Below are 27,993 nucleotides of genomic sequence, written 5' to 3'. Positions count from 1 at the left end.
TAACTGCAGTGATTCCTAACTGATTTTCTAAATTTCTTGTTCATTATATCGTACTGTGATAGATTATTCTAAATACGTAAATTTTGCTTGAAAGCTAGCACACACAAGAAAAGAAAACACGTGAGAAAATTATTAATTTTAACACTTGTAATTTACTGTTGTGAGACATATTTACATTTTAAAATGAAATCAGATTATTTTCTGCTTTCTTCGGAAATCCTAAATGACAAACCTTTCTCCTCTGAATTATGGTTTTCGTAATTGTCCCATATATTCGCGATAGCTTTAGTTGAAAAATTGCAGAGCAGAGCCAAACAGGCTTTTATCAGATCTAGGATTTCATGATGTTAATGAACTATTTATAAATTTATGATTTGTAAGATTTAGGCACTTTGACCCAGAAGAAATGTAAGCAACTGGATAGCTCAGTAAGCAGTTAGTCCAAATTTATAGATTAGACGTTACAGGCTTGTTATAGTTTTTTGTTGGTCAAGCCTGACGTCTAATAGTTATTGCTCATAAACGCGTAGCATTTTGAAAATAATAAAAAATGTCTGTTGACTTGCCTTTCAAGTTTTATTCAGAAGCTTATCTTCTGTTCTTTCAATTGCATGGTCTATCATTAACAAAAACTTTCAAACAATGCACTTATCAATTAAAAATAAAATAATATGAAATTAGGCAAAGCCTATGAACGGGGAAGTCGTTAAAAAATTCCTTTCATTCTTTTCGTTTTAAAATTGTCATTCGGTATTACATGCACCGCTTCCGTTTTCACTCGGAACACTCGACGTTTATTATTTATCCGAAAAGTTGAGATTTGTTCCGTTATCGGAATACCACGCCTTTTATCATTGAGTTACATTGTAAATGGCAGCGCCCGAGTAGAACTGACACTGAAAATTTCATTGATAGGTATAGAATTCTATATATTTTTGAAATGTTTTTTATTTGATTTTCTTTTAAATATACACGTGTAGTCTATAGCCGGGCAAGCCAAAGCCCGGACCCGCTTCGCGGGCCCGGTCTTTGACTTCCCCGTATAAATATCAGTCTATTTCGCTCATCGGCCATACTGGTAAAGTAAAGCGTTTTACAGATTGATTCCAATTTTTTGAACGGAAAAATATATTCCAACACACTTACAGTGCATGGGCAATTATTTCGTTGAAAAAATATTCCGTTAGAAACTTCTGGACTCATTTAAACGCTTGCATTTGAATTAGCCAATCAGATTTCGCGCATTGTATGGCGGCCATTTGTATATCGGCTGTACAAAGAATTTAATTAAATGAGAGGACTTAATCATGACTTTTCGGACGTGACAGTTCAATTATTTGTTAAAGGGTATTTATTTTTTAGTTTTGTTCATAAATAGGTCAAAATTAATGTAATTACACGCTGTTTTAATTGTTTAAATTCATTAGATCTAAATCGATGTCTAATGTCAATTTTTTTGCTACACGATTTTACAAAGATCTGTTAAGACCTAACGTAACATGTAAAATGAAAAATGTAAAATATCAGATTAATGAATGATAAAAATGAAATAGGTTACGTATAGGTCTTATAATTAGGACTAAGTAAGCAGTAAGTAGTGGCGCAGACCGGTGTTGCAAGGGTCCTTGGTGCTAGTCCCGGTCTAGCTAAAGAGACTTCAGCGAACAGGTTTTATAGTACTGCTAGACCTGTTCGCTGAAGCCAATCCCGTATCGAAAGTCAACCAGAACCATGACATATTTATGTCCTGCTGAAATTCAATAAATTTGCGTGATCTGAACAAAAGCTATTTTAATACAGGTAGTTAGATATATTTGGGACACTTCATTCTATATTTTTGAACACAGAACGTTAGATTGATGAAATAATGCCCCAAAGTTTATCAGTGGGTTCACATTTCATAAAATTCGTCGCCATTGCTGCCCTAATTATCACGTGACTAGCGAGAATTTAGGTTACATGTACCTTTGCATGACATTTGGTGACCCGTGACCCAAATGCTATTTTTAATTGAAATCATGACTTTGCAATTATGAATAATGGTGTATTTATTCAATAACAGACATTGTACCAAAAACATGTTGGATTTATGTTGTTTTGAGTGATGATTCATGAATTATTTGTTTGTTTTTATTTAAAATCATACACTTACTAAAAATAGTGTATGGTCTGTTACTAAAAATAGATGCTAGAATTCCCAAAACCGCTAGATTTCATTTCAAAGCAGACTCCATATAGTAAACATTCTCTACATATTTCCCTAACATATAGTTGGATACACAATGTAATTGAAGTTTCATTTAAAAAAAAACAACATGAATTGATTCAAAATTGATTTGTTTATCAAATGGTATTTTTATACAACCCAGATTTGATTAATAAGGGTGATTTTAATAGGTTTTATGTACGGCACACAAACTGCCAAAATTCTGGTAGCCTTTGTAAATAGGGTTGACCCATAACTACTGTCACACAACGTCAAAATAAAAGCGACATATAAAGTTATGGAAGCCAGAACTAGTCCCGGTCAGGCTGCACAGTTTGCCCGACTGAGCTAGCTGGCCGCTTACACATCTTGTGCCCTATTGCTAAATAATGAACAGTTCTTATGTCCACCCAAGAGTAAATGGTGAGTGGTAAAATTGAAATAACTCTACAGTTTGTCATATTTGTTTACAATTTTAATTTTTATGATAAACGACTTCAAAGGAATCAATAACCCCTGTAAGCATTATGCGCTATGGAAAAAGTTCTTATAATTAATTTGATAACAACCATAAAATTTTCAGTATATAAACCACATCTATCTTGGACTTTGTAGATAATAAGTAAATGCAGGTATTTTGTACTGTAAGAAATATGAATGATTTTGTGGTGACAATGGATGTCTAAACAAACTTTATACTGTATGTTATCAATTTTATCAATAATTTCAGGTACGGGAATTACCTCCCTTCTGTACTTCCTGCTTCTTTCGCTTTTAACATGCGTCGTTGACAACAGAATTTTCAGTTTTTAATGCAATAAAATAGAAATATTTTGTATTTTTATGTTCAAAACATTCCCTTTTTAATTATCAAATGTTTACACTTCTATTCTTCATGCTTATATTCTGACATACAAGCGTATTTTTATTTTGTTGTGCGTAACTTTGACGCACAAATTCTTAAAGTGATGAGTATTTTAGATTTTCTATGCATATTTCACACTGATACACATGCTATCTGAAGCTCTGAGTATTCTTTGGAAATTATCAGCAATGTTCAGTTTGTAAATATTTGTAATAGTCAATTATTGATCAATCACCATTAATAAAGTCTTTTGATATATACAACTAATTATTCTATACATTCTACTTATATATTTGTGATTTTTCCAGAGAACTTAATATGTTATTTTGATCTATGGACTTCAAAATGAATCATAACCACATGTTATAATTTACAGATTTTGAGTAACAACTACACAATGGGGAAGAAAAAGAACAAATCCACTGCTGATCATACAAGAAATAAGAGAAAACATCAGGAGAAGAAGATAAATCCTTTTGAAGTGAAAGTGAACAGACAAAAACATGATATTCTCGGTAGAAAAATGTCAAAATTTGATAAGGGCATGCCTGGTGTTTCAAGGTCTAAGGCAACAAAGAGGGTAAGTTGTTACATTTTCTTCTATTGTCAGTTGCTAACAGTTGCATGTGTTTACAATGCTTACTTTCTACACAATAAGGTTTGCCTGTGATAATTTTCATTCATAAATATTTAAGTTTGTTGTAAAATCTGTAGATTCTTCCTTAGACAGGATAATTTCTTGTATTAAATCAAGGGCTGACTAAGGATTGCCAGTATTTGCTTATGTTTGGTAATAGAAGTATGCATAATTTACGAAAAAGAAAAAAAATGGTGCTGCTGAGTTTTTTTCTACATTGTTATTGATAAATCTTTACTAACTTAATGATAAAGTCACATAAAGTTTTAACCCATTTTATAGAGGAAGGCAACCTTGCTGAAGGAGTATGAACAACAGTTCAAGAAGAATCGTTTCATTGATAAAAGAATAGGAGAGCATGATGCAGCCTTGTCATTGGAGGAGAAAATGATGAAAAGATATGCTATGGAAAGATCTGTAAGCTTAAATCATTTCGTTAGCTTCAATTTTTTTAAAGAGAGGCATTGATTTAAATTTTGTTGTTTGGTAATTTAACTATTTTCGAATTTTAATACAAGCTCGAAAAACAATTTTGAAATGTAGTGTTTCAACATGGGATCTTTTATTAAAAGTCAGGTACAGTCAAACGTGTGAACATAGGTCATTCAAGAGGGAGACCAAACATGTCCTTTGGAGACACAGGTGGGCTTTATTTGGAGGTTACTTTGTTCTTTTAAATCAATGAAGGATTGTTGTAAAGTGGCTTTTATTTACATGATGATTTTATTCAGAGGAGGTCTTTAACACAGGTTTGACTGTAGATAGTCATATTTGAAAATCCAAACAATTGTTGTATACACTTTGTTCATTTAATTTCTTAATAAAGAATTACTATTCCAGTTAATGGGAGTCATATAAGCAAAGTTCTGGTTTTGATCTTCTGTCTCTATGGACTATATACCCCCAATACATGTAAGGATACTTCACCTTGGCAGAATGTTTTTACCCATATTTGAATATTTGTACACCTGATAGGTTGTTCCCCAAAACCAATAATTTTCCACTTGAATTGGTCAAATGTGAAAAGTGATTACTTTATAACTTTATATAATCTGTATTTAATTATGCATTACAGAAATCAACAGTAAAGAACAAGTTTAACTTAAATGAGGAGGAAGAGTTAACACATTATGGACAGTCTCTAGCTGATATAGAAAAGTTTGATGAACCAGTCATCAGTGATGATGATGACGATGATGATGACAAAAGAGCAGCTGGTAATAAACCTTATCCTATCAATTGAATATTACTTTATAGCACCTTAAATCAGAATAGGTGTATTATAAACATAGTATATTTAAATTAATTGAAAGTTAAGTCCTATTTATATCTCATCTTCATAATAAATAGTTACAGGCATCTGTTGCAGAGTAGTTAGGGTCATTGCTTTCAAACCACTTGCCCCTCACTGTCATGGGTTTAAAACCCGTCAGGAACTTCAAATTATTACATGTGAGCTAGCTATCCAGCTAGCTTACTATGTGTTAGTGGTTCTACTCCTGGTACACACTCAATTTACTGCAGACAACTGACAGGAACAGTGGTTCTACTCCTGGTACACTCTCAATTTACTGCAGACAACTGACAGGAACAGTGGTTCTACTCCTGGTACACTCTCAATTCACTGCAGACAACTGACAGGAACAGTGGTTCTACTCCTGGTACACACTCAATTCACTGCAGACAACTGACAGGAACAGTGGTTCTACTCCTGGTACACACTCAATTCACTGCAGACAAAACTGACAGGAACAGTGGTTCTACTCCTGGTACACACTCAATTCACTGCAGACAACTGACAGGAACAGTGGTTCTACTCCTGGTACACACTCAATTTACTGCAGACAACTGACAGGAACAGTGGTTCTACTCCTGGTACACACTCAATTTACTGCAGACAACTGACAGGAACAGTGGTTCTACTCCTGGTACACACTCAATTTACTGCAGACAACTGACAGAACAGTGGTTCTACTCCTGGTACACACTCAATTTACTGCAGACAACTGACAGAACAGTGGTTCTACTCCTGGTACACACTCAATTTACTGCAGACAACTGACAGGAACAGTGTGTGTCTTATCAATTTTATTGAATAAATCACCCTACATAACTTAATTTGCATTTGCTTTCAGTTCTGGAATTTCCTCTGTTCAGAGATTGTTGACACCGGTTGTTTCGTTGTTAACACAATTGTTTTCATAAAGTTTTTCTTTAAAAACACAAAGGCTTGATGAGTTTCATTGACCTATTTGATATCATAAGCTAATGATTTGATGGAATTCAAAATGGTTGCTGAAGAAAAAAGTTTGCTTAATACATGTGGTCACATGAGCAATTATGACCTTACTTGTATAACTCAATACTGTTTGGATTGTTTCAGCTAAGCTTGTTGCCACAGAACATTTTGGAGGTTTTATGCAGAGAAGAGACCCTGAAGATGAAAAGAAGTCGTGGAAAGAAAGAATGGAGGACATGATTAAAGACTCAAAAAAGAAAAAGGTGAAAGCAAAATTTATGCAAATTAGATTCCTTAAGTGATCCCTCCCACAAATACATTACCAAGAAGCAATATTTGCAGATATAAAGTCTAATTTACTTACCTCAAAACTGTTCTTTAGACATTCAGTGATTAAAAGATAGTACTTATAAAAGTTTATGCCAAGGTTGCTTTACTTTCTTTAAAAGCCTCATTGTACACCACTACAGCTGGAGTGTTTATGGCGTCCGTGGCCAAGTGGTTAAGGTAGTTGGACTTCAAACAACTTGGCCTTCACAGCTGTGGTTAGAATTCTGACAGGGACTTTGGATTCTACTAGTGAGGAAGCTTTCCAGCTAGCTTACAGAATGTTGGTGGTTCTACTTGGGAGCCCGTTGGTGCCTGAAATAACACATAGAAGGACACCAGAGGTTTTCCTTCATTAGTAAAGCTTTAAAGTCACCATATGACCTATACTGTGTTGGTGTGACGTAAATAAAACCCAAGCAGTAAAAAATAAAGGTGAAATGTGTCAAAAGGTTTCTGATGATGATTTCACATAAACTGGCAAATTTTATTAAAACAACAGTTAATATTAAGAGGATATTTTCTCGTTTGTGTGAAATATGGAATGTATTTTTACAAAAAATGATAAAATGCCACATATTTTCACGAGCCAGAAAATATATTCAATATTTCACGAAAAACGAAAAAATAACCTTTTTATTTAATTTCAATATCAAAGAAAATGGTTATGAACTACGCAACTGCAATTGTACAGCGTGCAATAATATATTTTTGCGTCTTGTTTTGCACACGATAATTGACGCTACATTGTTTCGTCACATAAACAACTGTTTAAACGTCTGTACAGCGTTAATAACTCAATTAAAGATATTGGTGTTTAGATTTATTTTCTTTGTTAGACCATTTTCTATCATTCTAGATAGTTTTCAAAGCAAAATTCAACAAAAAGTTGTTTTGTATTTATCAGATTTTTCAAACAAAATGGGGAAAGAAGTCCCTTAAAATAAATATGAGTTTTGACTCCGTTATATTTCATATTTATTTTTTAAAAATATGAAATATATTTGACTGATATAGCACCATATTTCATGGGTAAAATTAAATAAATGGAGCATATTACTGTAAAAACACTAGAATTAGATATTAAGAATTGAAGATATAATATTGATATGTTGTTTATGTTTCAGCATGAGAGACAAATGGAGAAAGAAGAAACAGTTCAGATGACAGTAGAATTAGATGAACAATGGAAATCATTACATTCTCTCATTAGTATAAATAAAATGAAGGTAGGTTACTTTCACAGTTATTTCTGTAGCAACCTGTAACTATTGTCCAAACAAGTTTTATACTACATTTAAATTTAAAGTAATCCCAAGCAGGGGCGGAAAAATCAATTGCCCAGGTTGCCCCAAAGCTGTTATGGACAAGTGAAAATGTTCCAAGAATTTACATTATAAATATCATGCATACAAGTAAAAGTATGTTTCATATAAAAAAGAAAGTAAATTGAATCAGATTTTGCCAGTCCATCCAATTTCCTAATTTTTTCAAACTTTGAAAACCAGTATTTTACTTGTGAAATCCAAATGTTTAACTCTTAACAAGTTGAATTTGTGTAAAGGATTTGCCCTGCTTTGAATTCAAAGTTTAAAGGATTTCAGTATCATAATACAAAAACTTGAGCTACCAACAATATAGAGTCTGATTACACTACAAGGATTATATGTATCCATCAAGAGTAGAATTTGCTGTTGGCTAAATCATTAGGACTAAGGCTGTGATAAGAACTAACTGATATTTCTACACAGAAGTTAAAATGTCTTTAATGTACTAGTAGGTGTAGTTGAGAGGTTATTGTATAGTTAACTATTGTATATTATTATTCAGGACAAGTTAACTATTGTATGTTATTATTCAGGGCAAGTTAACTATTGTATATTATTATTCAGGGCAAGTTAACTATTGTATATTTTTATTCAGGGCAAGTTAACTATTGTATATGTTTATTCAGGGCAAGTTAACTATTGTATATTATTATTCAGGAAAAGTTAACATTTGTATATTATTATTCAGGGCAAGTTAATTATTGTATATTATTATTCAGGGCAAGTTAACTATTGTATAGGACAAGTTTACTATTGTATATTATTATTCAGGACAAGTTAACTATTGTATATTATTATTCAGGACAAGTTTACTATTGTATATTATTATTCAGGACAAGTTTACTATTGTATATTATTATTCAGGACAAGTTAACTATTGTATATTATTATTCAGGACAAGTTAACTATTGTATATTATTATTCAGGACAAGTTTACTATTGTATATTATTATTCAGGACAAGTTAACTATTGTATATTATTATTCGGGGCAAGTTAACTATTGTATATTATTATTCAGGACAAGTTTACTATTGTATATTATTATTCAGGCCAAGTTAACTATTGTATATTATTATTCGGGGCAAGTTAACTATTGTATATTTTTATTCAGGGCAAGTTAACTATTGTATATTATTATTCAGGGCAAGTTAACATTTGTATATTATTATTCGGGGCAAGTTAACTATTGTATATTATTATTCAGGGCAAGTTAACTATTGTATAGGGCAAGTTAACTAGTGTATATTATTATTCAGGGCAAGTTTACTATTGTATATTATTATTCAGGGCAAGTTAACTATTGTATATTATTATTCAGGGCAAGTTAACTATTGTACACTATTATTAAGGGCAAGTTAACTATTGTATATTTTTATTCAGGGTAAGTTAACTATTGTATATTTTTATTCAGGGCAAGTTAACTATTGTATATTATTATTCAGAGCAAGTTAACTATTGTACACTATTATTCAGGGCAAGTTAACTATTGTATATTTTTATTCAGGGTAAGTTAACTATTGTATATTTTTATTCAGGGCAAGTTAACTATTGTATATTATTATTCAGGGCAAGTGAGCTATATATTATTATTATTATTCAGGGTAAGAGTGATGATGAAGTGAAGAAAACAACAGATGACTATGACATTGCTGTTAGATCTTTACAATTCGAAATGAAAGGCCAGGTAAGTTTACCTTATACTAAAGTTGTACAGTTAGAGTTTTGTTGCTTTAATTTTGTATTTTAGTAAATAGAATTTCTTTTTTAAAAGTTTTGTATCTTTTGTATGGCTGAATATATAATTGAATTTACATGCTATTTAGATTTGTCTACATTGAATAAAAGAGTACAAGAACAATTATGTAAATGTTACACAATAGAAAGTGTACACAACCTAGTTAAAATGTCTTTGTTGTATCTGGTAAGCAGGGTTTACATATGTATTTAATTGAAAGTTGTGTTGTTTGCATGTTACTCATTGTTTTTCAATACTTTATGTATAATTAAATAGTATGAAAATTTCTTCAATGTTTAAATGTTATTAGAACTATGATTCCAGGCTACAGACAGATTAAAGTCAGAGGAAGAGCTTGCCAAAGATGAAAAAGAAAGACTTGAAAAGTTAGAGGTAAATATATATGTATAACTCACTTTGAAGAAATTATCTTAAAGTTGTCCTGTGCCACCTGTTTCCATGTTAAATTCTTATTACAACATATTAAGCCATTTTTCAAAAGTACAAAATATTTGCTTTCTTTGCTCATTGAGAAAAATAATCATTATACTGACAATTGAAGTCATTATCTATCTTGGTTTATAAGATGCTTGATTTATGATATACCTTTAGTATTCAAGCTTCAGCATGATTGGGGTTAATTTTTAGCTCACCTGTCACAAAGTGACAGGGTGAGCTTTTGTGATCGCTTTTCGTCCGGCGTCCATCTGTCCTTTGTCCGTCCGGCGTCCGTCCGTCGCTAAACTTTTACTTTAAATGACATCTCCTCATAAACCACAAGGCCAATTTCATCCAAACTTCACAGGAATGTTCCTTTGGTGGTCACCTTTAAAAATTGTTCAAAGAATTTAATTCCATGCAGAACTCTGGTTGCCATGGCAACTGAAAGGAGAAACTTAAAATATCTTCTTTTAAAAAACCCTAAGAGCTAGAGCTTAGATATTTGGCATGAAACATCTTGTAGTGAGTGTCTACCAAGTTTGTTCAAATAAAAGCCCTGGGGTCAAAATTGGCCCCGCCCCGGGGGGTCATTGATTTTCCCTATATGCATATAGTAAAAACTTAAAAAATCTTTTTTTAAAGAACCAAGAGTGCTAGAGCTGAGATATTTAGCATGAAACATCTTCTAATGCATGTCTACAAAGTTTGTTCAAATAAAAGCCCTTGGGTCAAAATTGGCCCCGCCCCAGGGGGTCATTGATTTTCCCTATATGCATATAGTAAAAACTTAAAAAATCTCCTTTTAAAGAACCCGAAGAGCTAGAGCTAAGATATTTAGCATGAAACATCTTCTAATGAGTGTCTACCAAGTTTGTTCAAATAAAAGCCCTGGGGTCAAAATTGGCCCCGCCCAAGGGTGTCATTGATTTTCCCTATATGCATATAGTAAAAACTTAAAAAATCTTCTTTTAAAGAACCCAAAGAGCTAGAGCTGAGATATTTAGCATGAAATATGTTCTAATGGGTGTCTACCAAGTTTGTTCAAATAAAAGCCCTGGGGTCAAAATTGGCCCCGCCCGAGGGGTCATTGATTTTCCTTATATTTGTATAGCAAAAAATTAACAATCTTCTTTGAAATAACCCAAATAGCTAGAGTTTAGATACTAAGCATGAAACATCTTCTAGTAAGTGTCTACAAAGTTTGTTCAAATAAAAGCCCTGGGGTCAAAACTGGCTCCGCCCCAGGTTTAACTATATGTGTATGGTAAAAAATTAAAAAACTTCTTTTAAAAAACCCAATGAGCTAGAGCTTAGATGTTTAGCTTATGGGTGTCTACCATGTTTGTTCAAATAAAAGCCCTTGTGTTAAAATTGGCCCTGCCGGGGGGGGGACCTATATACAAGTGAGCGACCTCAGGGCCATCATGGCCCTCTTGTCTTCCAATTTTCTTGCAAATTTCGTAAGATCAAAAGTTTTAATTCTTTGTCATCTGTTATGCTTGATTGTTATAAAATTGTTTATATGAGATTATGCACCAGAAAGAGTGATCTATAACTTAAAAACTTTTAAACCTCAGTCTTACTTTTGTTTGCATTCTTATCATTGCTTGCTCAGTCTATCAAAAATTGTATCCTGGAAATAGAAAATTAATATAATTAAATTTGAAAACTTTAAGAGTTAAAATCTAGAGAAAGATAAAAATGTAAAGCAAAGTCTGAGGCATGAGTACATGTACATTAAGATAAGTTGGACTGCATATTTTCTTAAAATGGCTTATTCACTATAAAGACCAATTCACTATTAAGACCACTTTGAGTCAGTCCCATCAGTGGTCTTAACAGAGAGAATTTACAGTACTCAAATATTATTTTAAAGGTTGTTATATGTTTGTACAGGCTGACAGAATTAGACGTATGAAAGGACTGACAGAGGAAGATAGTCAATCTAAACCTAAACATAAATCAGCGGATGACCTTGATGATGGGTAATTGATATAACTTTGCTCAGTTTTTGTTGATCTAAGAATGATTTTCATAGGATAATAAATTGCTTTTATTTATAATAGATATTTGTGTACTGTATGATTGTAATTTTTGTAATCCCAGAATGTACTGGTAATTTTAAAATTCAGTTATACGGACCCTATTTCACCCTCTGTTATCTTTTCATCTTATGTAAATTTACCAATGTTTCATACTTAAAAGGACATTGAAAGACTATTAAAATATCAATTAAAATTATGTAAGCTATCCAAGTAAAAGCTTTAAAGGTGCACTTTTTTTTTGGAAACATAAAATTGTTTACTTTATATTTATACTGGTACCTGTTTTAAAAGATTGTTGTTTCACTTCTATCAAAGGTTTGCTTTGGAACCACAAGACTTTGATTATGTCAGTTACAAAGATGGTGAACTTAATAGAGAAGCAAATGATGATGAAGATAATGATGGTGATGATGATGATGACATCGATGGTGAAGATGTTGAGCTTATAGACAATGAAAATGATGCTGAAGCTAGTGGTGATGATGATGAGGATGATGCTGAAAATGAAGATGATATGGGAGACAAAGAAAAGACTGTAGATGAAGAAAGTAGTTCAGGTGTGTGCAGTTCATTGAGTTAACCCATACATCTATTTTGATAGGTTTTTTTTGCCCAGCAGATTAACTTTTGTAGATAATGTATCATTTGAAACTAACCCACAACTAATGAAAAAGTGAGCAACTTGAATTTTTTAGCTCGACTATACGAAGTATATGGAGAGCTGTCCTACTCGCCCAGGCGTCCGCGTCCAGATTTTAGATTAAAGTTTTGGTGCAGTAAAATATTTTTCACTATAACTTTGTCATTTCTTAAGGTATCAACTTCAAACTTCAAATATATGTTCCTTATCATCAACCACATCTTATGTGACAAGGTTCATAACTCTAGCACCAATATTTTCAGATTTATCTCCCCTTGAACTTAGAATTTTCCTTAAAAAATACTATTTTTTACTGATTCTTCTTTATTTCTTAAGGGATCAACCTCATACTTCAAATATATGTACCTTATCATCATTCCCATCTTATGTGACAAGGTTCATAACTCTAGCACCAATATTTTCAGATTTATCTCCCCTTGAACTTAGAATTTTCCTCAAAAATACTATTTCTTACTGTTTCTTCTTTATTTCTTAAGGGATCAACCTCATACTTCAAATATATTTACGTTATCATCATCCCCATCTTATGTGACAAGGTTCATAACTCTAGCACCAATATTTTCAGATTTATCTCTCTTTGAACTTAGAATTTTCCATACAAAATATTATTTTTTACTGTAACTTATTTATTTCTAAAGGGATCAACTTCATACTTCAAATATATTTACGTTATCATCATCCACATCTTATGTGACAAGGTTCATAACTCTAGCACCAATATTGCAAGAATTATCTCCCCATAAACTTAGATTTATTTACTAGAAAAATGTTATTTTTTATTTTAACTTTTTTATTTTTAAAGGTATCTACCTCAAACTTCAAATACTTATTCCTTATCATCAATTACATTTTATGTGACAATGTTCACAACTCTTGAAGCAATATTTACAGATTTATCTCTCTTTGAACTTAGGATTTTCTTTAAGATATATAATAACTTCTTTATTTTTTAAGGTATCTACTTCAAACTTCAAATATATATTTCTTATCATTACACAAATGTTCTGTGGCAAGGTCTAGCATGACTATTTCTAGAATTATTCCCCTTGATCTTGGAATTTATGTTAACAAATGTTATTTTTTTACTATAACTTAATACATAATTATACATAATTGATTTTTCTTTCATAGATTTGTCCTCCTTACTGTGTCCAGCATTTTATTAGTCGAGCTTCGCTGTCTCCTGTGACAGCTCTTGTTGTTTCTGTTTTTGCAAACAGGTAAATCACTATCAGTAAAAGTCCTGGAGTTAGGACCATTTCTAGGAAATTTGGTTGCTGTGAATGTTAGACTTTGTACTACATTATTAAGCATTTTGTGTTTACCTTTGTCGGGTAGACTTGGAATCTGTCACATGAATTTTATCAATGCTGATGTGACTGCAACTGAAATAAAATATCATAAATAAAATATCATATAGATGTAATATTATAATATACAATGTATATAATGTATGCTATTTGTATATAATGTATAATAATGGATGTTATGTTATTATAACATTCGCAATGTATACAGTGTGTGATATTTGTTACAGAGGAAGAAGATAATTATGAAGATCTGGAATCAGATAAAGAAGAAGAAGATGATGATGATATTGACAATATACAACAGAAACATGTTGATGATAAACTAAGACTGAATATGATAGAACAAGCCAATAAAGAATTACCATACACATTCAAAGGTAAATTTACAGCCTTGTATTTCAACTAAAGAGACAATATCTCAAATCCTGATTACATCAGGGCTGCCGATTTTCCGCGGATTCGCGGAAATCTGCGGATTTCGTGAGCTCCTGGGTCATTTTTGAGATCGATGTAAATTCGACAAAGACAATAAATTCATTCATCATATTTTATACAGTACCCAAAAACCGACAAGCTTCGGCTTTTATCGTTACGCTAGCCGTCTATGGTACGTCTGTAAGCGCTTTTCTCATTGGTCAAATCGAGTCTTTTCCGGCATTCTATTTTAGAATAACCAATCAAATTACAGTTTACATTGTCGCTCTTGTCTGTTGTCAAAATGTCGGATATTTGTTTTGAGGGCTGATGAAAACCTGAAGTCCAACTAAAGTGTCTCTGAATGGCTTTAAAGGCAACCAAGGAAGTCAACTTTAGAGTCCAGGAAATTGATTTTAGGGCATACCAAATCATCAGAATCCAGGAGCTTCCGGGGGCCCCCCACCAGGGCTCTGCCCTGGACCTGCAAAGGGGGTTTGCGCAGCCCACCTGGAACCTCGGCGTATTTTCCTCTGATTTTGCAATTTGCTGTTGGCAGCCCTGTTACATGTGTACAAGTTTACAGGCAGGGTTTTCAGGTTCTGTACCCATGTGATTAATTGATTCGTTAGTTATGAAGAATATTAGTTAGTGAAGGGAGAGAACTTTGTTGCATGTCTTTTAAAGTCATACAGCAGTTTCATCTTGCCTGCTAAGAAATCTGACTGCATTCAGATTACCTTTTTTACACAAATAATGTACAAATAAAATTCAATAATGATGTCATAATACAATTGATCCCATGTTATTTTAAAGTTGTTAATTTTGTGGGTTGTTTAATCATTTCAATAAATGTAATATAATGCTTTTATAAACCTTTCTACAAAGTTTATTCAGAAGTATTGGGTGGGGAAAATTTAAGTTTAGTACTGAAATATTTTTTATAGTCTGTAAAAATAATCCATTCTAATACAGTTTGTATTTGAAAATTAGATACTGCTTATGTAAGCTTTGCTAGGGGGCATAAGAAATTTTTCAACTCAAACCTAGTTTTGGGATTGATTATACCTATCAATTTTGTTATAATCTCTCTTTTTCAGAACTTAACATGTGTTAAAGTTACATCATCCCAAAAAAACAAATGAATTTGTTCAGGGCTCGAATTTAACTTTTTTGGCCACTAGCAAAAAATTGCTAGTGGACAAATTTTTAACTAGCAAAAACTGAATTCAACTAGCACTTTTTACGACAATGATTTTTTAATTCCAAAATTGTTTAAACTTTTGTTCTTCAATTTTAAGTTTAATTATTTGATGTGCTGAAAGACAAAGTTGTTGCTGGATATAGAGAATAACAAAATTAAAATTGTAATTTATTTGGACGAGTTCGAACTGCCCGGGGTACGTTACTTTCTACTCAAAAACTTGATTTAGGGGACAGGGATTCTTATCAAATGTCAATCTACATGTAAAAAAATAATAATGCAATATTGTCGCCATACTGACGATGTCTGGTCTAGATTATGCGCACAACAATCAGCGCAAAATATTTTGGCAACATTTCCATCGTCATCGAGTTCGTACGTAAGACTGACGTGCAGTCTTTCTCCCATTTTTTAACCGGTTTAAGTAAAGGTCTGGTTGTCTCTCTTTTGATAGACTGTGAATCATCTTCTGTACTCAGAGTGTTGTTATCGGAAGACACATTAAAAATTTTGCTTCATTAAGTGGGAAGAAGTTCGTTATTTTTCGTTTAGATATTTTATTCTGATCACGCTTGAATTACACGGACAAAATGACATTTGGACTGGTTTAAATTTATGTACTTTTTTAAGCGAGGAAATGTAAACCAGACAGCAAGTGCGCGCATAGTTTATAAATCGGCCACCTGCGAATATTACGCCCCATTTATATTTCGTATTTTCCTGACGAGCATATTCTGTTTTTTCTTCAACTCGCAAAAAATTGCGAGAAGTCATCAATCTAACTCGCAAAATCTTTTTTCAACTAGCATTTTGCAAGTTTGCGAGTGTTAAATTCGAGCCCTTTTGTTTCATTAAATTTTATATAATGGTTTCAGAGCATGTTAGATTCTTATCATATGAGTGAAGAAGCTTCCAATGTGAAATTATTTGTCAAGAAAGTAACAAAATATAATAAAGTAGTATTTTTACTTCAATGCTAAATACATAATCACTATAAATGTACTAATTTCCAATATGCAATAGAAACGGAAGATAATTTAGGTAAATTACCAAAGAGTAAACTGTAACAGGACACACAAAGTTTTTGAGAAATAAAATTAGAACATTTGTGGTGTATAAATATTACATTACAAAATATTTCTGACATTATACAGCCCCAGCATCATATGATGAACTTCTAGATATCCTGGAGGGACATAACATGGTAGATCAGTTGACAATTATAGATAGAATAAGGAAATGTCACCATCCTAGTCTAGCTGAGGGAAACAAAGATAAATTAGAGGTACTATCTTTTATTGGCACTAAATCTTGTTAATTATGTTTTGAAAATATACATTGATTACATTTGCAGAGTGTTCATATGTTCCTGCTTTCAAAATAAGAACTAAGAAAGATCACATTCTAATAAAAAAATGTTTGATAGTTAAATCTGAGAAAATATTATGCGCATTTTAAGATGTAAATGTTTGAAATGTTTTCTAAACTTTTAAGGTAATTTCTATTCATTTGAAAACTATCACTTATGATAAATAAATTGCTATTTTCCATTATTGTTTTGATTGATATTAGTAGAAAACTTAATATTGATAACGATTTTTCAAACATGGACAATACATTATCTGCGGTATTTCAGATCTTGTGTACAGTTTGTCATTAAATGTCATCTATATGTTATTTTTGTTACAGAAATTATTCAGTCACCTGGTACAGTTTTATTGTGATCTATGTATACAAGATCCTCCCCAGCTAGACTTTGTAACTAGGTTAGTGACACCACTATATGAGCTCACACAAATGTCTCCGGAGAATGCTGGGAATGTTATCACAGCTAATCTTATGAACAGACAAGATGAGTTTGCTGAAATATGTGAGAGTAGGGCAGGAAGAGGGTTATACCCTGGTCTAGATACTGTATGTATACTATCAATATATAACTTTATATATTTATTTAAGAAGATTTTATTCACATGAAGAGAACTGCTGTAATTAAACATGTCTTTAAAATAACTTACTAAATTCAGCGGAGTCTCGGTGGCAAAGTATTCAAGGTTGGTTACTTTGATCCATATGTCCCTCACTGCTGTTGATTTGAATCTCATCAGGGACTTCAAACTCTTTCTTGTAAGGAAAGTATCAAACTGTAGCTTATGGAAGGCTGGTGGTTCTACTTGGATGCCAGCTTGTGCCTAAAATTATAATGAAGCACCTGAGGTCTTTCTCCAACTTTAAAGCTTTAAATTTTGTCATAAGTTGACTTACTGCTTTGTGGCTATAGAGTCTAGATGCCCTTCTGAATCATTTCCGGTATGATAATGCATGTATACAGAAGTTTCATAATCTATCTAACAGCTGTAACAAACAGTGTTTTGAGATACAGCTTACAGACAAATTAAGATTTTTCTGTTGTAGTTTTAATGAATGCTGTAATAGCGAACACTGAATAATTGATATACATTTAATGCGAATTTCTGTTTTAGTCATATATGGTTATTGCTTCCATTATATAGAGGATATTGAATGAGTATAAGTTCAATACTGAATTTATTGCACGAGTTGAATAAAATTATATTATGCGAGCCTCTGGCTAGCATAATATTATTTTATTCAACGAGTGAAATAAATTCAGTAATGAACTTACATGAATTTAATATTCTATTTATCACATACCCAAAATAAAGACCGTTTAAAGTGAAATAAGAGTCATCTTTCATTGAAGCGCCTAGAATAACGTTAACATTTAGCGCATCTTTACACTATGTATAACGCTAATGACGTCACATCAAAATATATGCACAGCCGTGCAATACCATATTTACGGAGTCGCAAAATTGGCAAGGGTGTGTGATAAATATTGATATAACAATTAATTGAGATCATTCAATTTTCAGTTGTTACTGTTCAAGCTGGTGTCTATACTGTTTCCGACATCAGATTTCCGGCACCCTGTGACAACGCCATCATTGTTGTTTATGTGTCAGATACTAGGACAGTCACCAGTGGTCTCTGGTAGAGATGTGGTCGCTGGACTATTCTTGTGCAATCTTTGTCTAGAGGTATAAACATTTGATCTTAAAACTAAATATATGATCCTTGTCATTTCATTTTATATGTAAACTGATAGTGAAAATATGACAAGAAGCTTTATTTTAAAACAGTTCTTACAATTATGAAACAGTAGCTAACAGCTATATACTGACAATAACAAAGATGATAAAATGTATTAACTTACATAAAACATGTGACAATTATACAAAATTTGCTTTTTGTTTAGTGATGAAAGTTAAGGCATTAAATCTGTAATGAATACTGATAACTTTAAATTGTCTTGAATGTTATATGTTTTATTGCATGAGATGAGAAGTTCTCGTCATGTGTGATTAAAGTAAAGTTAATATGAAGCATAAACAATGTAATTGTCTTGTGTATGATATACACTGTATAATTCATATGTATTTCAGTATGTATCAATGTCAAAAAGATATATTCCTGAAGTTATATCTTTCCTACATGGGCTGCTGTTTTATGCTGCTGATAAAGATAGTAAAAAAGGTCAGGAATCATTTCATGTTATTCATGTGTTTAGTTTTATTTGTGTCGAGTTATATTTTAGAAAACATTTGTCTCGTATATGGCATAGTTATTCCAAAAGACATTCGGAAAGATTTGAAATACATGTTATGATGTATTTCAAAAAAAGAAACAAGGTTATACAAATCTAAGACATTAAATAAACTTAGACATAGTTGTTATTATGTCATGTGAAATATAGATTGTGTGCCTGATATTTGTTAGTTCTCATTTTCTACACAGATGCTTATTTATTCCATGTTACCAACTAACTATCCAGCTGACATATGGGAATTTATTATGCACTTTTCAGGTACACTTCTATGTCTTGAATAAACTTTAGGGTCTTTCTCCATTAGAAAAGCTGAAAAGTTCTCATATGAAGGTAAAAACAAAAAGTAAATAGATGTAGCATCAGTGATATGGTTAATCTGGCATACAGTTAGCAGCTAGTAATATGGAACAACAAAACATATTTTTATATCAAGATCGACATTCATATTTATACTATTTATGTTTTTATTAGTTTCTATTCCTTTGTTTTCTTTTTCTCATATAGTTGAATCTGTGATACCTCCATTTAAACCAGTCGGAAAATGCATCAATTTGTTACATATATCACACACAGTTAAAAGGTAAATAAATTATTTATAAGCTGGTATAAATAGATTTTTCACCATTATAGAGCCAGATCATCTCACATATCTATGATGTCTGACCAAACTGTAATGTTTTCTTCTCATTTAATTTCTATAAATAACAATGAAAGAAATTTAAATTCAAAGGACAAGCTCAGATTTGATAATACCACATTTGATTGAATCGTAATATGATTACTACAAATTTCATGATATTTTATTTAATCTTGAGATTTATTTATGTTCTCTGGAGAGTATTCAAAATACATATGATGGCTCTTATGATTTTAATACTGGGCATTTGATCAGAATATTCTAATGTTATTTTTAAAAAATAGTTGTGCTTTTTAAAATTTCATATTTGAATAGAATTTGATTTCTAGATTAACTTTACTTCAATACACTAAAACTATTTCTTTGTCTATTTGTGATGGTCTGGATTTTATTATAAAAAACACGGGTTAGTGATTTTGCATTTCCAGTTTTGTTTGGTACTGAGACAATGATTATGCCCCCACTAAGATGGGGCATATAGAATAGCCCTTGTCCATCTGTCAGGCTGTTATGCTGTCCGTCTGTATAGTGAAGGAACCATGGGGGCATCTATTTCTAGTTTACAGTAAACTTCACTTATAGCGAACACGGTTATAGCGAACTTCCGGTTATAAGGAACAATTTATTTTGGCCCGAATTTTGCCCTTCTTTATTTAATATAATAATATACGGTTATAGCGAACACGGTTACAAGGAATTATTGCTGATAAGGAACTCATTTCTTAGTCCCAATTTAGTTAAAAGTACAGAATATTACACTTTTATAACAAACTGCAAAATATCGGCTATCCGTAAATAGATCCCGCATTTTCAACTTTCGTTTTTTATTGGCACTTGGCTGAATGTACCGTTTATTGTTGTATATACTTCAAGACATCTATTAAAATGAATTTGTATAGCGGTACCTAATAGCTATTAGGTACCGCTATACAAATTCATTTTAATAGATGAAAGAAACTAATTCGCTATATGCTTACAAGGAACTCTGAATATAAGGAACAGATTTTGAATGTCCCGATGAGTTTTGTTATAAGCGGAGTTTACTGTATATGTTTGTAAAAATAAAACCAGTATGTTTATTCTCAAGAAAAATGTTACAACACATTGATTGTGATAGTGTTTTAATGTATTGTACAAAGTGTACTTGAGTTTGAAATTGATCATGATATGGTCAGCATACCAGGCCTGTCCTGCATTACGCTTTAAATTATTTGTTTAAAAACCTTCTAATAAAATTTACATATTTTCTTGTAGCATAAAACAAGAGAAATGGTCATTATCTGAGATGTTAGCACCAATTGTTGAAGAAAATCTGTATGGAACTGATGAATTTAGGTAAATTCTTATATTGATTGCAAAATTACAACATGTTTGTTTAATTATTTAAGTTATACAAAATAATGTGGTTGTATATTTGTGTGTGATGCAGAAAATCAGAATAATTTTGTTCCAGAAATGTACTTGACACACTCATCTTGTAAATGTAAATATTAAAACTGCTTTGATGTAGTGTAATATTGTTTTATGTATATTTGTAATAGAAATTAATTCAGCCTATGAAAGGACAACAGCTTGTGTAAATTTCTCTCATTCCTGCACTTTTTATATCTTATATATATCTGTTTGAAACTAGTGAGTTGATAACAATTATTGATGTGCCTGTATGTATTGAGACTTACATGTATTTGTTTACTATGATACAGAGGAAGCTATCCAGCTAGCTTATGGATTGGTGGTTTTACTCAGGTGTCTGTTTGTGCCTGAAATAATGCACAGAAGAGCCCCCGAGATCTTCCCCCACCAGTAAAGCTAGAATGTCACCATATGACCTCTACTGTGTCGGACAAACACTATGATACAGTTTGATTGGTGAACTACACATAATACATGTACAAGATGATATAAAATTATAATACCTTGGAGTTTGATCTTTATGCCCCTACTGCTTGGAGGGGAAGGCATATAGATTTGCCCTTGTCTGTCACATTTTCGGACCTTAGACTGGCAACATGATGGAATGTAGAGCCATTTGTTTCCTGCGGAACTCTTTTCTAGTTTTCTTTACAGTTTAGGATATAGTACCTTAAGTGCTAACTCCTTTCAACTTACATGAAATAAAGTAATTTCATCAACATGTTGTTGAATATAATTATGAACATTATTATATATTTTATATTATAAAGTTGTGCTTTTTTTCTAGGATCACTTCAATATATCAGTGTATACAGCTGTTATCAGAATATATAAAGATCTACTGTGGTTTATCTTCATTCAAGGAAATATTCTCCCCTGTATTATATATGTGTAATAAACTACCAAAACACAATTATCCATCTAAATTACAGGTAAGAATTTATTAGAAGAATATTGTATATTTTTTAATGTTTAATAAACAAGCACACACATTGTTTGTGTTTTATACAAGATTATACTGTTTTTGTAGTGCTTATTGCAGGTTTTAAATAATTTGTCTTTGATTTTTTTACCTCGGTGTGTGTAAAAACTTTTGCCCAATCTAATACACAGCGATATCTAGGGATATAGGTGCACCAATTTAATAAATTTTTTTGTAATACAATTTAGTGACTGGGATTTAGACAAAATAATCAAAAATGATAATTGTAGCAGAGTTGTATGTGTTTTTATACCTATACATGCAAGTTTTTATCAAGTAGCTTTTTGTTGTAGTAATAACAAACTTCATTGATATCTAGTTAAACTTAATAAGAATAAATCAAACTTAACTAAAATAAAAAGTTTAGTCATTTAATATACTGTTATTTTGTGGTAAGCATGACTTGATATTGTACCTCAAATCTGTTTACATTTACTCATAAAGTTAAGTTTATTTGCTACTATTTTGGCAGTAGTCATAAATAATCTGAAATGGGCTATCTGATTTGAATCTTCTTTTTTTTCATGAAATATATGTTTTAGTGTATATACTTTCTGTAAAGTAACAGAATGATTATAGATAATGATTGAGTATGAAGATGTAACACTAAACATTGTTTATACATGTTTCTTATACCTCCAGTTCCACATGTTATTTAACTGGAATGATATTGTCATAAATTACAGATCAGAATAAATGAGTTAACAACAAGATGTGAAGACTTATGCTGTAGAATGAGGGCTCCACTAGTCATGCAGAAAAAGAAACCAAAACCTCTTAAAATGTTTGAACCTAAAGTTGAAGAAAAGTAAGTTATAAGTAGTTGAAGTTCTTTTGTTTGTACTTGAAATTAGAAGTTTGTTAGTGTACATTTAAATATTTGTGAGAAGGTTTGGGAATGTATTTTATCATACACTGTCTTTAATGTGTTTATAATATGAATTAAAGGCACATTATGTCTTAGAAATGAATAAAATTTGACTTCTTTGGAAAGGGCAAACATGAATTGAATAACCTATAAATAATGGTTTTAGGGCATGTAAGATTGTTGTTGCCTGGGGAAAGTAGCGTTGAATGTGAAATAATTTGTCATAAAAGTAGTAAAATGTAAACAAAGTAGTATTTTAACTTCCATACAAAATACTAAGTCACTTTAACTGTATTAATTGCCAAATAACAACAGAAGAAAAAGATGATTTAGGTAATTGGCCAATGAATAAAACTTCAGGAACTAAAAACGTACATCAACAAATAAAAAGCTTTGGAGAAATGAAAATAAATGAGTTTGTGGAGCACAATGTGCCTTTAATATGCTAAAAGTAATAAAATGTGTAAATCTGCTGGCTGTAGTTAACAAAATCTTTGTTTGAATTTTGAAAAAGAATCATTCCTGAATATCTGTATGACAGAAATGTTTGTTAATTTCTTTTAAAGCCAATGGCAATTCACAAAATATTTGCTAAAAGATTAAAATTTACTTAAATTTGCTGTATAGTATTTTGTTCTGAGACACTTAATTCATCTAATGTACAATAGACATAATGTGTCAAATAACATGGACATTATATTTTACAACTCTGACAAAAATCGACCAGAAAATTATTGGAACAACATAATTTTACCATTATTTAATTTTGTAAAAATATTCCATAAATATTAAGCTTTTTACCATTTAAGCAATTAATGTTAACAGAATCAAATTATTATTTTGTAAATGTCATACATGCACCATCATGAGTGGTCTCTAAAATTTAATACAGATGAAGCTTGTGGAAGTTTATTTGCTTGTTATGTTACTCTGAAGAATTTTTTTATTTTACTTTACAGATTTGATGGAAGAAAGAAAGGTAAGCGTGGAACTAAAGACTTTAATGAGAAACAAAAAATGATTCACAAATATAAGAAAGAAATGAAAGGTGCTGTAAGAGAACTGAAGAAAGATACAAGATTCCTGGCGAGACAGAAACTAGGGGAGGTAATGGAGAAGGACGCGGAGAGGAAACGTAAAGTGAAGGAGATAATGGGCGGACTTGCTCACCAGGAAGGTGACTATAAGAAAATGAAAAGAGGAGTTAAACCAGAGTGAACCTAAGATTGCTTTATTGGGTTCTAAATACAAGGGAAATAGGTTTATTTAAGAGGAGATTGGTTTATATAAAGAGGCTTGACACACAAGTGAGAATAAAATGTGAAGAAGTTTATCTACAGCTGCAGTGCAGTATCTATCTCATGGACATTAAAAAGAAGACTTCAAAGTAACACCAGAGAGTAGTTTACTGGCACTTATGTCAGTCACCTATTGTAGCATACCATCTGTGTATGGTGTAAATGTTGAATATTCTTGGTTTTCATTTGAAATAAAAGCTAGGATACTATTATTATATTAAATTAACAGCTAGAAAGCGTTTATGCTTGTCTTTTTAGCTCACCTGTCACTTTGTGACAGGGTGAGCTTTTGTGATCGCTTTTCGTCCGGCGTCCGTCCGGCGTCCGTCCGTGAACTTTTGCTTTAAATGACATCTCCTCATAAACCGCTGAGCCAATTTCATCCAAACTTCACAGGAATGTTCCTTTGGTGGTCACCTTTAAAAATTGTTCAAAGAATTTAATTCCATGCAGAACTCTGGTTGCCATGGCAACCGAAAGAAAAATCTTTAAATATCTTCTTTTAAACAACCCTAAGAGCTAGAGCTTAGAAATTTGGCATGAAACATCATCTGATGAGTGTCTACCAAGTTTGTTCAAATAAAAGCCCTGGGGTCAAAATTGGCCCCGCCCCAGGGGGTCATAGATTTTCCCTATATGCATATAGTAAAAACTTAAAAAATCTTCTTTTAAAGAACCCAATGAGCTAGAGCTAAGATATTTAGCATGAAACATCTTCTAGTGAATGTCTACCAAGTTTGTTCAAATAAAAGCCCTGGGGTCAAAATTGGCCCCGCCCCGGGGGGTCATTGATTTTCCCTATATGCATATAGTAAAAACTTAAAAAATCTTCTTTTAAAGAACCGTAAGAGCTAGAGCTTAGATATTAAGCATGAAACATCTTCTAATGAATGTCTACCAAGTTTGTTCAAATAAAAGCCCTGGGGTCAAAATTGGCCCCGCCCCAGGGGGTCATTGATTTTCCCTATATGCATATAGTAAAAACTTAAAAAATCTACTTTTAAAGAACCCAAAGAGCTAGAGCTAAGATATTTAGCATGAAACATGTTCTAATGGGTGTCTACCAAGTATGTTCAAATAAAAGCCCTGGGGTCAAAACTGGCCCGCCCCGGGGGTCATTGATTTTCCTTATATATGTATAGCAAAAACTTAAAAATCTTCTTTGAAAAAACCCAAATAGCTAGAGTTTAGATATTAAGCATGAAACATCTTTAAGTAAATATCTACAAAGTTTGTTCAAATAAAAGTCCGGGGGTGAAAACTGGCCCTGCCCCAGGGGTGTCATTGTTTTTAACTATATGTGTATAGTAAAAACTTAAAAAATCTTCTTTTAAAAAACTCAATGAGCTAGAACTTAGATGTTTAGCATGAAACATCTTCTTATGGGTGTCTACCAAGTCTGTTCAAATAAACAAATAAAAGCCCTTGGGTAAAAATTGGCCCGGGGGGTGGGCTATATACAGGTGAGCGACCTCAGGGCCATCATGGCCCTCTTGTTCTCAAGTTGTTATCAAATCATGTTGACAAAATAATAGATGAATGGCTGTGTTATTAGTGAAAGTACATTTGCCTTCAATGAGAATATGTTTTGTATTGTTAACTGTTTTCTTTTTAATAAATGAGTATTTATCTTTCATGAATTTACGATCATCTAAGTATTTGACATAAGTAAAGCAATACTGATTAAATGCATGATATACATGTACATGTATTTAGTAATTCTACATATGGTATTGCATTTCAAGAAATTTTATGAGAAGATATATCAACATGTACCTAACAAAATAGTCTTCATTACAAATCATTACATTTGTACTTGTAAAGTATAATTTGCAGGGAGTTGTAAGGACTAAAATGAAATTGTTTAATATTTGTTAATTTTTGAAAATTGTTAAGATTTGATGAAATAAAAGGTATCACTTGACTGTTTGTTAATGTTCATCTCGATATCTGGAGGGTTCATACCTTTATCTGAAAGTTTGCCATGTTAAGTTTTGTTTGTCCCCTACTTGTTAATATTAGAACAAAATTTATTCATTAGGGTTAATATTGCCCTAGCCCTGTGGTCACTTAATTTACGTAGACTTGTTTAGGAAAATACTTTTCAATTTTCTTGAATGGAAGTTCACCACGGGGGAGGAAGTGTTACACGAAGGATGGAGTTCTTATGATAACTTGTTCAGGAGTTCTTGTGATAACTGTCACGGAGTTCGTCGGAAAACATCTGTATATACTACAAAAACACTCGTTAAAAATGGTTATTTTCATCTTTCCAAAAGGAGTTTTAGGTGCTAAATTAAACTTAAATAATTAAGCTTGTCTTACATCTTGTATTATGTGTCAAAAACTAATTCACATGCCATTTTTAATCGCATCTTGCTATAAATCTGGTAGTTTTCAGTAAAATTTCCAAATTACTTGCCATTTCACACGTATTGACCTGTTTATTTCTGGTCTTCATCCTTGCTATACATAATTACCTAATTGTAATGCAAAATTGCAAACATAAAGCACCGGCTAACAGATTTATACCCGATTTTTCAAATGTCCCGGAGTTCTTGTGATAACTCTTAAGATGTCACAGAGTTCTTATGATAACTTTTGTTATTGCCAGTGTGTTTCTTGCGCTAAATCACGGCACGTTTTAGCGTTTTTTGTTATTCAATGAGATTGTAAATCATTATGAAATGTAGTACGCTTATCCTTTGCGCAAAAAATAGGATATATAATGTTGGTTTTGAGTGAATTTTAGTTCAAGAGATATCATTTCTTACCCTTGTATCTTTTTCATGGTATTTTTTTGTTTGACGCATATTTCGTAGACTGGAAAAAGGATTTATGTACTGGTTTCCTAGCAGTTTCCGGCCCCTAGCAGTTTTCTGGCCCTTTATCATTTTCATCCAGACTTACAATCTATTTTTCTCAGTTAAGCATCTATATTACGGCATCAATCAGAGAAACATTTGTTTTCTATGTAAAACAGCAGTTATAATAGTACTAAGTACAGCGATTAATATGTTTCAAAGTTTTGTCTGTTGTTTTAAGTTACATTAGAGAATTTGCGACACTTACAAGCAACACCTGGAGAATTCTTGTTTGAATGCCCATGCACAATAACTGAAATCCCATTCTAGGTAAATCTGGAACCTGGAGGGACAGTTCAAATTTTTTCGAGAGATCGGTAGTTAGAGTTCGCCGCAGTTGAGTTTTTATCATGTATCGTACTTTTTTAAGACATAGGTGTGGAAATTATCCTGGTTATATACTTATTTATTATGGTATAAAATGATACAAATTACTTAGCCATTAGGTAAGGGAAGCATGCCTATATATTGTCTGCTGAAGAAAGGTGGTTGCTTAAAACATGTGGAACTGAGAACAACGTGTACGTTTTGAGACATTTTTGTTTTGTGGTGTAAGCCATTATACTGCTGAATATCAGTGGCTGCTGGTTCAATCTTTACTGTAGATGATATCCTATCACCTATTTATCCTTTGCAGACACTTAAAACCAACGTTTTGTCCGCATTTTTGTGCAAAGGATGAGCGTACTGCATTTCATAATGATTTACAATCTTATTGAATGATAATAAACGTCAAAACGTGCCGTGATTTAGCGCAAGAAACACACTGGCAATAACAAAAGTTATCATAAGAACTCTGTGACATCTTTAGAGTTATCACAAGAACTCCGTGACATTTGAAAAACCGGGTATAAATCTGTTAGCCGGTGCTTTATGTTTGCAATTTTGCATTA

The 27,993-nt window shown here is 32.0% G+C and overlaps 1 protein-coding gene across 1 annotated transcript; it reads left to right on the top strand.

Moving 5' to 3' along the window:
• LOC132724258 (nucleolar protein 14-like) lies at positions 1-26,160 on the top strand. The gene is made up of 20 exons (XM_060709094.1): positions 1-120; positions 3,448-3,651; positions 3,991-4,125; positions 4,784-4,925; positions 6,092-6,210; positions 7,402-7,503; positions 9,204-9,287; positions 9,663-9,731; positions 11,676-11,764; positions 12,140-12,381; positions 14,023-14,172; positions 16,568-16,698; positions 17,103-17,327; positions 18,305-18,469; positions 18,875-18,965; positions 19,543-19,618; positions 20,930-21,010; positions 21,876-22,020; positions 22,757-22,878; positions 23,898-26,160. The coding sequence occupies exons 2-20, from the start codon at positions 3,469-3,471 to the stop codon at positions 24,154-24,156; spliced, it is 2,610 nt and encodes an 869-aa protein (XP_060565077.1). The 5' UTR covers positions 1-120; positions 3,448-3,468; the 3' UTR covers positions 24,157-26,160.
• Positions 26,161-27,993: the final 1,833 nt, after the last annotated feature.

The sequence above is a fragment of the Ruditapes philippinarum genome, unplaced genomic scaffold, assembly GCF_026571515.1.
Source record: "Ruditapes philippinarum isolate M1 unplaced genomic scaffold, ASM2657151v2 ctg1816_1_1_1_1, whole genome shotgun sequence".
Lineage (NCBI taxonomy): Eukaryota > Metazoa > Mollusca > Bivalvia > Venerida > Veneridae > Ruditapes > Ruditapes philippinarum.
The sequence above is the reverse complement of the archived record's forward strand: the minus strand, read 5'-3'. Positions and strand labels throughout refer to the sequence as shown.